A 14,658-nucleotide genomic window follows, 5' to 3' on the forward strand; every position below is an offset into this window, starting at 1 on the left:
ACAAGAACCGTAAAAAGTAGATGTGACTAATATGATTACATGTCACTGATGTGTGATGTGTCCATACATCATATAATACAGTTAGTACTTATAACTTTGCGTGTTGTTGTGTGTTGTGTGTTGTGTGTTGTGTGTTGTGTGATGTGACTAATAAGGAGTTTAAGTTTTTGCAAGCATCTTTTCTTTGCATGTTTGGAAAGGTTTGTTATACTTATAGCTAGGGTATGTTATACTTATAGCTAGAAATGATTATTTTACTTAGGTTTAGTAGTGAGACTTTGCTTGGGAGATTAGTAAGACTCTTCCTGAGTCTAAAAACTATACTACGTCAATTTTTCCCTAATTTTTATTATTTCTTTATTGTTTAAATTCGTCTTAGACTTATCTCAGATTCTATAAATTATCCGTCATACTTAAGTCAAACTTTACTTTTTTTAACTTTTTTCTTTATTTTAAGAAATGACACATGAGATTCTTTCATTCGGTAATTTTCCTTCAATGTGAGGTCAAGGCTCGCCCAAAGTCTTAAGGTGAGTCTTGGACTCGACTTAAGACTTTCTCAAGACTCAAGTTGGTTATTGGTAAGTTTGGGAGAGTCTTGTCTGAAGACTTATCAAAGTCTTGTCTCAAGACCACCAATAATCTTACCTTTAATTAAGGTGTGTTTTAACTTGGCTTTTTCGGGTTATTGTTGGCTCAGTTGATTGAATCCCAAGTGTTATTTACGGAGTATATTATAACCTAGCAACTCTTCCTTGTAAAAGGCATATTTGTCAAGTTTGCGATAAGTCAATAACTACTCATGTGAGTAGATAAGACAAAACTGAATGTTACTCCTTAGCTATTTTACTTTTGTCTTATCTACCCACGTGAGTAGTATTTGACCCGTCGCAAACTTGCGGCGAATATACTTTCAAATGAAAATTTGTGATCATAAACAGGATGGGACATAGAATAATGCATAATGCCTCGATAATCTTACTCATTTATTGTTGGCTCAATTACAAAATACTACCCATTATATATTATCAAGATTTTTCAAATACTACGCACTAGTATTGGTATCTCGACCGGACTATCTTTATTTTAGCATTAAAATTTATTTTTCAGTTAAATAAAAGTACTTTAAAGTTGCATAACTCATAATGTTATCATTAATAATTTTTTTTTTATCATTTTAGTTAAAAATTATGATGAAATAAATTATGAGACAAATTCACTATTCCCGCTATTAATATTTTACTTAAATTAGTTGTTTAGCTAATTGTTCGTACTCCTCCAATGCACTAATATATTCCCTTTTGTTAACTTATTATTTATCAAATCCACAACTAGGGATGGCAATGGGTAGGGTCTGGGTAGGGTCCGCCTAGACCCGGACCCGACCCGAGATTTTCCATTTGGACCCGTACCCGACCCAGACCCGCAAGGGTCTAAAATTTGAGGACCCATACCCGGACCCTATGGGTAAGGGTAGGGTCTAGATCTACCCGCGGGTCCGAGTTTCAGCCACTTTAGTAACAAGATTAACAGCTATGGTGTCTATAATATTAAAAACAAAATTCATACTACTTTAACATTATGAGTTTATTAATCTGCCGTTAATGGTGGTTGTCGGTCGCCGGCTATTAGAGAGGTGGTTGCTAGTCGCGTATCGGTGTTGTGGTGTTGGTTTTCTTGTGTCAGTGGTGGAGTGGTGGTATTGTCAGTGGTTGGGTTTTATCACTTTACGAGATGAGGGAAGAGAAATATACTTTAGTTGGGTTTCTACAGTCTGCCCGTATGAATTCAGAAAAGTTGTAATTTTGATTTTTTTTTTCTTTAATAAAGGGTCTAAGGGTCGGGAATGGGTCTCATAACTTAGACCCGGAACTAATTCGGGTCAGGGGTAGGTCGGACCTAGGCATACACCAATTTGTCATAATCTTTAATTTTTTTTTTTTACTACTTTGTCTCCGATGACACTTTTTTTACCAATTCGCAAACTATCTCCACTTTATTTTATATCAAATTGGTAGTTTGACCCAAGAATACCCATAGTTACGGTCCGTCGATTTATGGGCCTGATCCCTTCCCTTGAAACCCTAAACTAGTTTCATCACCTCTCCATCTCCATCAATCTCTCGCCTTCTTCTTCTTCTCTAAACCCTAGAGAATCTCTGGCCATTTTCGTTCTTCTTCTCTAAACCCTAGAGAATTTCTCGCCATTTTCGTTCTGCTTCTTTAAATCCAATGGGAAGACAAAAAAGTACAAAGCTTGAACAGAAAAAGAAAGATAAAAAGAAGTTGAAGAAGAATAAAGCTTCATCAAATGCCCCAAACTCCAACTTTTCATCAATTGCCCAAAGCCATAGCATTACTTGGGAAGCCTCTTCATCAAGTACACAAAACTCCAACCTTTCCTCAAATACCCAAAACCCTAGCCTTAGTCGAGAAGCCTCTACATCAAATACACCAACCGCCCGATGAAATTATTATGATAAATTCCAATCAGTTGTCGGTAAGGGTAGATGAAAAGCTTGCATCTTATGAGTTTGACGAGGCCATTAGTATCTTGAAGGAGGCAGCGTCGACAGTGGCTGTGAATTCACTCAAATCTCAGGCATTAATCGAGGAGTTGCTTTGTCTCGTCTATCATTTAAAGACGAAGAAAGAAAGTTAGTATTTCTCATTTGTTTGCTATTATTCCTTTTGTTGAAATTATTCTGATTTTTTATTTCTTTTTTTTGTCTCACTACAACACACCCCTGACTTTTATGACGCTTTTTGGGGCGATTTTCGACGCTTTTCAAAGGCGTCAATTTTTGGGCCGTCTTATACTTAGGCGGGAAAATATAATTCATTCATGTATTTATTATTCATGTATGTATTAGAATATATTAGGATAATCCTCATAATCGTACATGTCAGGAGCACGGCACCATGCTTTAGAGGCGTGGAGATTACATGGGGAACAGGCACCAGATCATGCTTTAGAGCTATTCAGTGTAGAGGAAACTTGCCTGGCCCTCGGGGAGTATTTTATGGACGCTGCACATTTGGATTCAAACCATTTGGATTCAACACACCTGGACTTGGGTTACACTTTTGTCACTAGAGGTCTCAGGATCAACTCGGACTTTACTCCTCTCTTGGACTTGCAAACCAAGTTGTTGACATCAAAGGACAAACTATTGAGAGAGGAACTTGAAGCAGCTCAATCAGCAGAAAGAGAACTACTGGCACTAGTAGCAAAGGACAAGGCTTTGGAAGCTAAGACCGCCTTAGCCGAGAAAGTGGGAGCTGATAAGAAAGAGGCCCAGAGAAAAGAAGCCAATATAAAGGAAATGGCCGATAGAAAGGCGTTGGCTTCTGCAAGAGAAGCGGTTGTGAAAGCCTCTAGAGAGGGGAAGAGGAAGGTTGATGAAGTTAGGGAGCATAAGGTATTTGTTCGTTTTTTTTTCCCTAATTTGATAGATAGACGAGGTGAAATGAAAAACATTAGCTAAACTTTATTCTGTTGGTTGTGTAGCTCTCCGACGAATACCGAATTGAAATGTCTCTCGATAGAACAACATGGAAAGGCTTACTGATTAATAAATTCGGACGCTTTCCGAAAACGTTTATCGACTATACCCTAGATGAGGAAAAAGATTTTGATGCTTTCATGGCCCTATCTGGATCTTATGATGGGTTATTATCCATAACCGCCTTCTCCAATCATCCTCACTTTGGCGGCTGCCCTATGCTTATCACTGACCAAGTATCGTCGTTTGCGGATTTCTGTGACCAGCTTGTTAAAGATTTCCCGAATGCAAGGAAGAAGAAGAGCGATATCAAATGGTGGAATTTCATAAAGAGCAAGGTTTATACCATTTTTCGGTAAGTTACAAATTACCACTAAAACAGATTCCATGTCATATCTGATCTGGAAATTTCTCTTTTTAGAACACAAATTCCATTAGATGGAATATACAAAGTTTTCGTTAGTTTTTATTTGTAATGTCTTCCCACTTTGAAGGGTTACTTTTTCAGATATTGACATACTCTCAATATCAACTTTTATGATAGGGGGGTGATCTTAACTCTGACGTTTCTTTATACAATAAAGAAACGTACCTATGGAAATCTAAGGAATGGCCGGTATGTGACAAATGAGGGAGCACCTCGTATCCTACCAAGCGTGAGTGGAGGTAGAAAGGAGGCTGACTTGACGGGTTTTATATCCCTTTTGAATCAACTTATTTATCATCCTTCTATCGTATCCTCTGTTGATATCGTTCTTCCACCTGATATGGAACATTGTTTGACTTTTATCCCTCTTCATAAGAAGTAAGTTCTAATTTAATTTAATTTTATCTATGTCTATATTACATATTTCAAAGTAGCAAGAACTGAACAAGTACTAAACAGGTTGCCCTTGGAGTATGTGCTCAATCATCCGTTCTGGTGGACACAAGGTGAAATGATTGACTATACAACTGACCTTAAAAATATGCTTTACTCACGTGCAATATCTGCTAAGAACAAGTTTTGTTTTGAGGTATTAAATGGGTATTTCACATGCAAACCTCTTCCAAAACCCGCTCTTTGTTTTATGGAGTGGCATACAAAACTTGAAGGGATATATCGTGAGATTTGGAGGAAGGGGGACCCGATAAAAAGAGTAACTATAGCTCAACGAAAAATGCTGCGAGAATTTGGGGCATGAAAGTCGCTTCATACAATGGCCCGATCAGCCTAGTGCTCTATTTTAATTCAAAGATTATTTCATTATTTTGATGAGGAGTATCTTGAACTACGCCACTCCCAGTGCGTTAGTGATTTTTTTTTTCAATCTTTTCTTAGAATATATAAGGGTTTTTGTATATAACCACATAGGTTATACAAGAGATCGATATAAGAACAATAAGACTTAGATCGGATGAGTGTATGTGTACTAATGTATGTGGACCGTGGTTGAGGGTCGGTTTGGTTAGCAAATCGTGGTCGGTGGTTGCTGATTGGTGGAGATGTCAGATGTGGGTGGGAGGTGATGCTTGTGTGTTTAATGTGGAAAGGATGTTGATAAAAATATAGTAGGATAATTTGGGTATAACATATAATCGTAAGTCGTTAAAGCGTAGTTGGGGCGATAAATAACATAAACCGCCTATAGATCGTAAAATATTTGTGTATTGTGAGGTTTAGCATGAAAACTATGGGGTTATTGGTAAAGATGAACATATTATGTGCTAATTTTTAAACAATTGGACATAATAGGTGGTTCTATACAAAAAAAAACCCAATATATAAATATATTTTTAATTTTAATGATTTTTTTTTAAGATGTCTCGCGTTGATGTACTTGAAGAACTCATCTCGATGTTCCCCGAGTTTTTTACAGTGATGTATGAAGTTGTGGGAATAAAGGTCGAAGCTGGGTACGTTAATTTTTATTGTTATATTTTTATCAAAAACTGTAATCTTATTGTTTTTCTATTAATACAATTTATTTTAATGTATATTTAGTGAAATTGAAAGAAGAGTCTTGTCTGCCCCAGAAACGCGAAATTTTCATGAAAATTGTAAGTATTTAGTTTGTACTTTGTTTGAGATTTTTTTCAGCCAAAGTGTATAGTTAAATGGGTATCACATTATCCTATGCTGTAAGAACATTTTGTTTTTCTGCTTTTGGTGCTTAATATGCAATCATCTTGTTTTGTTTGAATGAAGCCCGACCACTCCACTACTATTGATGACTTGGGGCATCTCTCTAGTCTTTGCTGATAATTAACGTTGTGTGAATGTTGGTTTTAGGTGGATGATGCAGAGGCTAGAGAAGGTTCAACACGTGCTGGTCGGGTTGCTGAAGTTCCTCCAGTTGCTCAAGCGCCTACTGCCTCTCCTGCTGGTGGTGGATATGTTCCTCCACCTGCACCTTCGTGACTGATGTCTCTCCGTTTATGCTTATTTCCATCATCACTGTGATATATTTTAGTATACCCTGTTAATAGTAACGTAATTCTTTACGGTGGTAGTGAAACCCATACCAATCAGTGACATCTCGTACTAATTCTCATCCCTCAATCCCTCACACCTGCTTTGTTTTCGTGGAACAGGAGTGCAGCTTCACAATTGGGAGCAACTTCGATCATAACTCCTGAGGATATTGAAGCCATTCGGCATGTATGTATCTGATTATGATGTACAAATCTCAATATTTATTCACATTCTGCATTGGCCTAAGGGCTTGTCTATTAATCTATTGCGACCGAAATGATCCATACCGTAAATGAGTTATCAAAACTCGACCGAAACAACCATCAATTCATCAATACCATAATTGAAATAATTTTTAAATTTAAAAAGGAATACTTCTTATGGTTGCTTTTATGGTCACACGTGAGATCGCCTCTCACAAAATCACTATATACTGCCATGTAATAATGTTGAAGTTTTAAACGCATCATTTTTTAAACTTTGTTTTCTAGTGCATGCCTCGTTGAATGAGATATGCATCTATTTAAGTTCATATAGCATCAACATTTGCAAATATATTTGTTGAAGGATACGACACACTAATCTTAGGCTCATTATGGTGCAGATTATGGATATGGGATTTCGATGGGAAACTGCTTTGATAGCCTATTTCCAACAAGACAAGAATGTGAAGTTGGCTCTAGAGTACATCATTGGATGAAGGCGGTCCACGATATTAACCTTTCTTAGCTTATCTCTTGATATTAACCTAAACATGTGGCTGTCTTTGGTTGGGTTACTAGATAGTAGCTATGCTTACTTCTCAGATTCAACTACAGAATATATGTTAGTAGCTCTAGATTTCGAGCATAATCATCTATCTGTGAGCAAGTTGATTTAGCACTCACCTATGACCGTCAGCCATTTTTACTGCTGATTTATGTTTATTCCAGTTTTACTGCTGATTTATGTTTGGGGTTTTTATATTTTGGCTATCAATTTTAAGACCAGTTAAGCACTCATCTATGACAGTCAGCCAATTTTAGCTACATTCAGGTATGGATGTGCGGCTCATAAAATTTGATGAGCCTGTGTACACATTTAGTGTTCAATGGATCCTCTACTGGCAGTACAAGCTTTGGTCTCTGCCATTTGTATATCTGCAATTCTGCGTAGTCTACCAGGTCAAGATTACTTCATCGTCTTTACAGGTAATCTTGTGTCTCAACAACCCCTTGGGTTATTACTCGCCAAAAATTACCTTTAATAGAATTCGTCAATTAATTTAAAACTACCTTTTATGAACTTTTTGTGGAGTTACTACCGGTAAATTGCAAGTTCTTCACGCGATTGCCTTCGATTTTATGTCGTATGTTGCCTAATACCTTCATTTTCTCCGCTATTCTTTTGCTGGTTCGTAAACCTTATTCAGGGATTATTCCTAACAAATTAATCTATATTACCTCTTGTCATAATGAGTTGGTGCAGGAGGGTCGTGGGACTAGTCCCTGCCCTTTATCTGTTCATTTGCTACAAATTTATGCTCATTGGGTGAGCATAAAATTATAATCGAGATCACATGGATTGTGGAACCATGGGATACTTTGGCTTGATCTCTTTTATCTCTTCACACATTTTGAGGCTATTTTGGTGTTGTATGTCACAACTTCACATTGTTCCAAAAGGTATCTCAATGTCAACTATCTTCGTCCATAATCTTGAGGTTTAGTTTAAGCTGGAGTTAAATGGAATATTAATAAATAAAATAAATAAAAATCATTTTAAGTCTAATGGGCTAACTACATTACCAATCATTAGAAAACTTGGAAATTTGACCCAGGGTTATCGTAAGAAACACGAATTATCATACAAGTATTCCAAGAAATATAAAGTATTTTAAGGGCACTATTAAAATACCCCATTTTTTCATCTTTGAAAACTAGAAGAAACGGAAACATTTTAAGGGCACTATTAAAACCATTTTATCTCAAAATTTACATACAGTGTGTAAATATTGTATTTGACAACATACTAAAATTTCATGAACAGAATTGAAGTCTAACCATTTTAAACCAAAATACCTCTAATTAATCCATTTTTATCATGTAAAAATCATAAAACATGTAATATAAACCATTTTATAAGAAATTTTACATACAATGTGTAAAATATGCATGTGAGGTCGTGTAAAAATTTCAAGGTCAGAATCATAGTCTAACTAATTTTAGCATTTTTTTTGGGTAGAATGTAAGAATTGATACGTGCATTTTTTGGTAGACTCATGATCCGACATGTGGAATTTCAGCACAAGGTGCATTATACACGCTTCAAGCCCAGGGGCTTTGCGTAGCCTACGAGCTTTTCCTTGTGGGGGTGTATTAAGGTATAATAACCAATTTTTGAGGTTCAAACATCAATGATAATCCATAGAGTAACAGAGCTGGAAATAGATCCTTTTCCCATTTCCCTTGTTGCTTGAGATGTACCTTCTACTTTGTGCATTTCACTGTCTTTAAAGCCCTTGACCACTTATGAAGACGATACATATCCCTAGACTACCCAATAGCAACACATCTATGGTTTGATCTCGGTATTAATAGATGCGTTGAATCAATGGGGATGATTGATTCGTAGGCTCATAGTGCAACGAAGGTGTTACATTTCTTTAAGCGGGGGAGTTTGCAATACTTCGATTGCTTGGTGTCCAACACAGATGCGTTGTGATAAATGTGATACCTTATAAAACATTACGCCTGATATTGTCTCATTAGCAACAACTTGATAAGGTTCTTCCTTTTTAGCCATACAACAACAACAACAACATTACCCCAAAGCCAAAATGGCTCCCGCAAATTGCGGGGTAAGGGGGGTCGGATGTCTGTGACCTTACCCTTGTGTTAGCAACACAAAGAGGCTGTTTCCGAGTGACCCAAGATGAAAATTGCGTCGAGAACTCGCATCGAACGACCATTACTTCACAAGAGAAAAGAAGAAACACCACTTTAGTGAGCCATTTTGCTTTATTCCATCATAATCCAGAACCAAAGAGTAATGAATCTTTGGCTCCATTGGAAATATGGAAACTTCCTTTTTAGCCATAAGTGGATTATTTTTTTTTTCATCATTTGAAGACTTCCCATTTTATTGGGCTATGTTGTGAGGATGGTAGATTCACCTAATGTATTATTGGTATACCTTCTTCTTTTCATTTGATCCTGTGATCTACTTTTATTCTTAGTCTTATGATGCTTTATGATGGCTTCCACCATTCTCCTGGGACTTGAGTCCTTATTGCTGTTGTAAGTCTTGTGACGACCATCTGTTGCCAAAAATTTCCATCTTTGGTTTGATCTCTTCTTCGAGGGAAAGCTTATATTTGATCGTGTTGCACTCTAAACTTCGCCTATGTTAGGAGTCTGCTGAGCCGGCCTCAATATAAGTATCTTTGCTTCATCCGTCTCGTTATTTCCGCGAAAACATAGAATCCAGGATCTCGGAGGGTGTTGATAGTTAATCCTTCTACTTTATAATTTGCCTTGTAGAGCTTTAAAGGGCTACTGAGTAGTGGTCAATTATTAGGTCAAGTAGCGGAAGGACTGTGTGGTAGCAAAGCGTGATTAAAGTGCACGGTTTTATTCATAGCGAGAAAATCCATTTTGCTTCATACATTTTGAAATTAATTACTGCTGAGATATACATGTTTGAAATAAGCGACCTCCGTAAACTAATCAATTATGTCTGCGGCTTTAGGTCAATTGATGCAACACCTTGTATTTATCATGATTTTGTTTGATGTAGGTGGATCATAGAAGATCATGTAATTGCGAGATCATGCTTTCGAAGGTTAAAGTTCCATTGCATGAATTAATGGTATGCCAATCCTGATTTAAATCTCTCTTTTTGCGCACCCGTCTGGTCCAATATTTTGGTTTGACCTTGTTGGCAAATATCCCTAACCAACCTAGTTAAGTCCGTTTATTCTACATATACTAACATTGTGAGGTATGCTATAGCTATTGTACTACACAATTTTTGAAATGGAAACAACCTATTGGAACAGATGCAACATAAGTTTTTATACCTACTTATCCGATTAAATGTTGCTTCTCTTTTTAATTGCCTTGTCTCAGGTTTCAGTGCTTTCTTTGGAAAATTCTGCTTTGGATGCAGATCAAGTTGTCAACCTTATAAAATTTTGTCCGACCAAGGAGGAGATGGAGTTACTTAAGGTAAGTATGGTGCTCTGAAGTTGAGCATATAGAGTACTAAAATAGTCTTTAACTTCTACTCTCTGTCTCCATCCATCCATTTATATTGTCCCTATCCGACTAGAGGTTATTTTTAAGATTTAATGATGTGAAATATTATTATCACTCCTTGACTTGTAAAGTTATGTCACCATTTAGAGAAAAGTGGTACTTAACTAGAGATACTAATACTACCATAGTATGGAGAGAGCATCTTTTGTTTTACTAAATTCAGAAATGAGTCAATTATTTTGGAGTGGACCAAAAGGTAATTGGGACGATATAATAGGATGGATAAAGTAATAAATAAAGATGTACTATGAGTTCTGGAGAAAGAAACTAATGTCTATGTCAATACATCAAATGTGTTTCTCATGCAGGGTTATAGAGGAGAGGTTGATAAACTAGGGAAGTGTGAACAGGTAAGCAGTGCTTTTTACTATCTCCCTTTTCTTTAAGTAAGAGGCATGTTTGAGTATGAACATTTTCTGATTTTTTTTTCTGGTTTGATTTATCAATTATAGTAGCAAAATTTCCTTGATCAACTGAAACGCAGATGTTATCATTAAGGACTTCTCAGCTTGTCTGTCTTTTCTACTTCTAATGATAATATGAAGTTCTGTTGGAGGCACCAAGCTAAGATTAGTCTAGTGGCCACTGAAATGGTTCACGAACCTTACCACTAGCAGACTTCAAGTAGGGGATCCATGTTATCCTACGCCCGTCTTGCAAAGGCCTATCCCTAGAGCCTAGGCACAGGCAAAGAGGCACCCAGTTTAGCAGGCGCACATTTACACCTTAAAAAATGGTTCTCCTTGAGGTATAGGGATTAGGTAACACAAATAATGATATGAGAACATTGATGTCTCTTGCCTTATCTTCTAAGATAGTGATACGTAGTATCTGATTATTAGCTTTTCATTTTTGTAACAGTTTTTCTTAGAATTAATGCGAGTGCCAAGAGTTGAGGCCAAGCTGAGAGTTTTTTCATTCAAAATGCGCTTTGAAACTCGGGTGAGTTAAAGGTGTTCATTACGTTACTTCTCTAGCTGCTCTGCCAATATCGATGTATGCTTGTGGTGTAGGTTTCGGATCTCGAAAAAAGCCTCAATACTCAGTAGGTTACGCTTCGATCGGGCAAGTGATCCGAGTGTGTTGGCCTTTTTGTGCGGTGGTATCTTTCCTCTGTATTATTATGCTACCATTTGATTTTTTTCTCTCAAGGACTTCTAATTTCTATTTTTGTAATCATAAATGTCCTTTTCTCGTATTTTGACATGATATTTTGCTTTCTTCGATCCGAAATTCAAGAAAACTTAAACGAGTAATGCGAGCAGTTCTTTCATTGGGTAACGCTTTGAATCAAGGCACAGCTAGAGGTTAGTTAAATTGATTTGCATGGTTCAGTATGGATAATCATCACCTGTCTCTAGCTAAGTGCGTCTCTTAGTGTGTCTTTTAAAGTCATTTCGTTCCCTTTATGTTTTCTTTAATCAAAAAAAGCAGACCAATTTAAGATCAAGCATTTTGTTTTTTTGTTTGACAAAGATGGATTATATTATTTTTGGTTCCTTCGCCATGTTTATAGTTGTGCATTTGTGTTAGTCTTTGCAGACTGCAGTCATGTCTTGATTCTGCATCATTCAAATTTTCTTGTTTTTTTTTTTGCCAAGTGAATTTTCTTCTTGTTGGAACTGGGATTTTAAACCTTTTCAGAGGCTCGTCAGTGTTTACCAGCCCGTACTCTCGTTTCTTAAACCATTTGGTGATAGTTTTGTATTCTGTTGTTTTTAGGTTCAGCTGTTGGTTTTCGACTGGATAGCCTATTGAAACTCACTGAAACTCGTGCTCGGAATAACAAGATGACTTTGATGCATTATCTTTGCAAGGTACATCTGTGTTTGGTTTTGTAGGACGAGCAGATGATTGTTATATGTGCTTTTTGTCATAGCATTAAATCTCGGTTTCGGCCATGGTCATGATATTGGCTGTCACGGCCTTACCTCGCTGAATGTGGCCAGTATCCTGTAAAATGTGATCAAATGCGATCACATCTTAGAAACCTTTAATGGTTGTGTTTTGTTGTCTTGGCATTGATTTAAAACACGCCTTTTTGCGTACACCGACCTCATATCCAGCCATTAACAGAAGCCTTCAGACACTTGGTTAGTGTAGTGGATAAAGAAAATACTTGTATAGACATTGGTGCATGAAAACAAGTTTGATGTTTTCAAGATAAAGAGATTAATTGAGCATCAACTTGCAGAGAATGTGATTCGGGTTTTTCAGACTCAAATTTGAGGTCATGGCCAAAAGTCTATACGAGGAGTGTAGTGGGAAATATGTGACTTTACAAAATAGGCAGTCAATTTCAGATATCTAAGAAAGAAAATTTTGGTACACTTGACTTTTTCAGACAGAAGTACGAAACATAATATGGATGTGCTATGTAGTTAGATAGTTTTGTACATGAAACCTTGGATCAAGGCATGCTCATGTGCAAGACATCTACAAGAGTCAATCATGGCATTGGTTCCCAAATTCTAGAGCTATCCACCTGGCCGCCTTTGGCAAGAAATATACAAAAAAAAATCAGGAAATATATTCTTTTCCCAATATCATTTCACTCCAGTTTCTCACATTTTGAACTATCCCAATTCCAAGGGTCATAGACCTCATAGTGCAATACAATCCTGAGTTCTGACACAAGTCTAGTCCGGCTATCAACACGCGCTTTAACGCATGGCAGCAAGTTCATGCTTATTATATTAGCTTGGATGAGTGATTGGTAGTTGCCGAGTGTTGACTTAAAGGGGCTTGTATTTACCATATTCTTAAGTCGTTTGTGTTTACTTTTCATGCTTTGCTTGAACTCTAGCTGTAACTTTTTTTGAGATGTGAAGAAACTGTGGATGCTACCTTATGTGAATATAAGGTGACAACCTGTACTCAACAGTGAATGAGTGTTATAGGCTACGATTCATGTCACAAGATCACAAGGGTAATTGCTCCCACTAAAGTGCTGAGTCTAAAGCTAAGGGGAATTTCGCCTCCTCTTTAAATAATTAGGGCGACACTCGTGGGCGGCAATGACATTTTATGTTGCTGCAAAGTGCTGCTATTTTTTTTTTTTCTGTTTTAATTTAGTATCATAGAACTTCTGTTGGAGATTATTGCTATTTAATGCTCATAAATTGCCTATGAACATAAATGTAGGTCTTGATGTTGCTGATAAAAATGTGTCCTTGCTGTTCATGTTTCACAGATTATTGCTGAAAAGTTACCAGAGGTTCTAGATTTCTCAGAGGCTCTTACTAGCCTGGAACCTGCTACAAAGGTGTGCTATATGTAATTTGAAGAAGCTGCTGAATTAGCAATATTACTTACTGATCCTTTAATTTTTCAGATCCAACTAAAATATTTGGCGGAGGAGATGCAAGCAGTTAACAAAGGGCTGGAAAAGATTTTGCAAGAATTGTCCATGTCAGAGAATGACGGGCCTGTTTCAGAAGAATTTCATAAGGTACTTGCCCGTTAAAAACTTTTCATTAAGTTATCCTCCATTGAGGGTATTCATGGTACTAGAATTGTTGAGCAATGAGTTTGACAAGCTCAAGTTGGCTTTATCCTTTCATTGAACTGTGAACCACTTAGCTACTTTGTCTGGTAGAGAGTGAAATCCGTTTGTTATCAGCTTACCTAGAAGCTTCATAATGTGATTATTAAGATCCAAAACAACTGTATATAGTGTACAATCTCTTCACTTCAGGTTTACTTGTGTTGAATTTCCGCCTTGTGTAGACATTGAAGGAGTTCCTGTGTTTTGCTTAGTTAGAAGTGCGCTCGTTGGCATTGCTTTATTCCACTGTTGTATGTCCATTCCCCTTTTTTCATTCCTTCATTACATTCAGAAAAAATTTATCTGTTGGGTCATTTGCCCTTCTTTGAGTTCAATAACTCTAGTTGTACAAAATGTTTTGCAGGGAAGAAATGTTGACGCTTTAATTATCTACTTTGGAGAAGATCCATCTCGTTGCCCATTTGAGCAAGGTATTCTATTTATTATCTTCAAAAAAATTAGGAAAAACAAATGTGAAGCTTGTTTTGAAAGGGTTCACAATACTAAGTATGTACTTTGTATTAACCAAATATCCTCCAAATAATAGTTTAATCTATTGACTTATATCATTCACATTGTAATTATAGAATAGATTTGATCTTGTCTATAGGCTCCCTTTTCTAACCATAATTAGCTTAGCCTTTCAACTATAAATACATGTATTCATCTCATAACATAATACAATTTACAATTACAGTAAACACCTTTCTCTAACTAATCTTATATGGTATCAAAGGGTTCTCGATCCAACCTTCTCAAACCCAAACGCATAACCTTCAAACGCTCCGCCTCTTCCCACGCCACCATGACCAACACCACCATTATTTCCGAAATCTCTGTCCCAAATCCACA

General features: G+C 36.8%; 1 protein-coding gene and 1 long non-coding RNA gene across 2 annotated transcripts; both read left to right on the forward strand.

Moving 5' to 3' along the window:
- The first annotated feature begins 10,120 nt into the window (after positions 1-10,120).
- Positions 10,121-11,188, forward strand: LOC141606144 (uncharacterized). Its single transcript, XR_012526589.1, has 3 exons — positions 10,121-10,169; positions 10,568-10,609; positions 11,121-11,188. It is a non-coding gene; the product is annotated as an uncharacterized LOC141606144 (long non-coding RNA).
- A 322-nt stretch (positions 11,189-11,510) lies between these two features.
- Positions 11,511-14,035, forward strand: LOC141606136 (formin-like protein 17). Its single transcript, XM_074425155.1, has 5 exons — positions 11,511-11,566; positions 11,982-12,076; positions 13,453-13,524; positions 13,594-13,710; positions 13,957-14,035. The coding sequence occupies exons 1-5, from the start codon at positions 11,515-11,517 to the stop codon at positions 13,969-13,971; spliced, it is 351 nt and encodes a 116-aa protein (XP_074281256.1). The 5' UTR covers positions 11,511-11,514; the 3' UTR covers positions 13,972-14,035.
- The last annotated feature ends 623 nt before the right edge of the window (positions 14,036-14,658 follow it).

The sequence above is a fragment of the Silene latifolia genome, chromosome 10 (assembly GCF_048544455.1).
Source record: "Silene latifolia isolate original U9 population chromosome 10, ASM4854445v1, whole genome shotgun sequence".
Taxonomy (NCBI): domain Eukaryota; kingdom Viridiplantae; phylum Streptophyta; class Magnoliopsida; order Caryophyllales; family Caryophyllaceae; genus Silene; species Silene latifolia.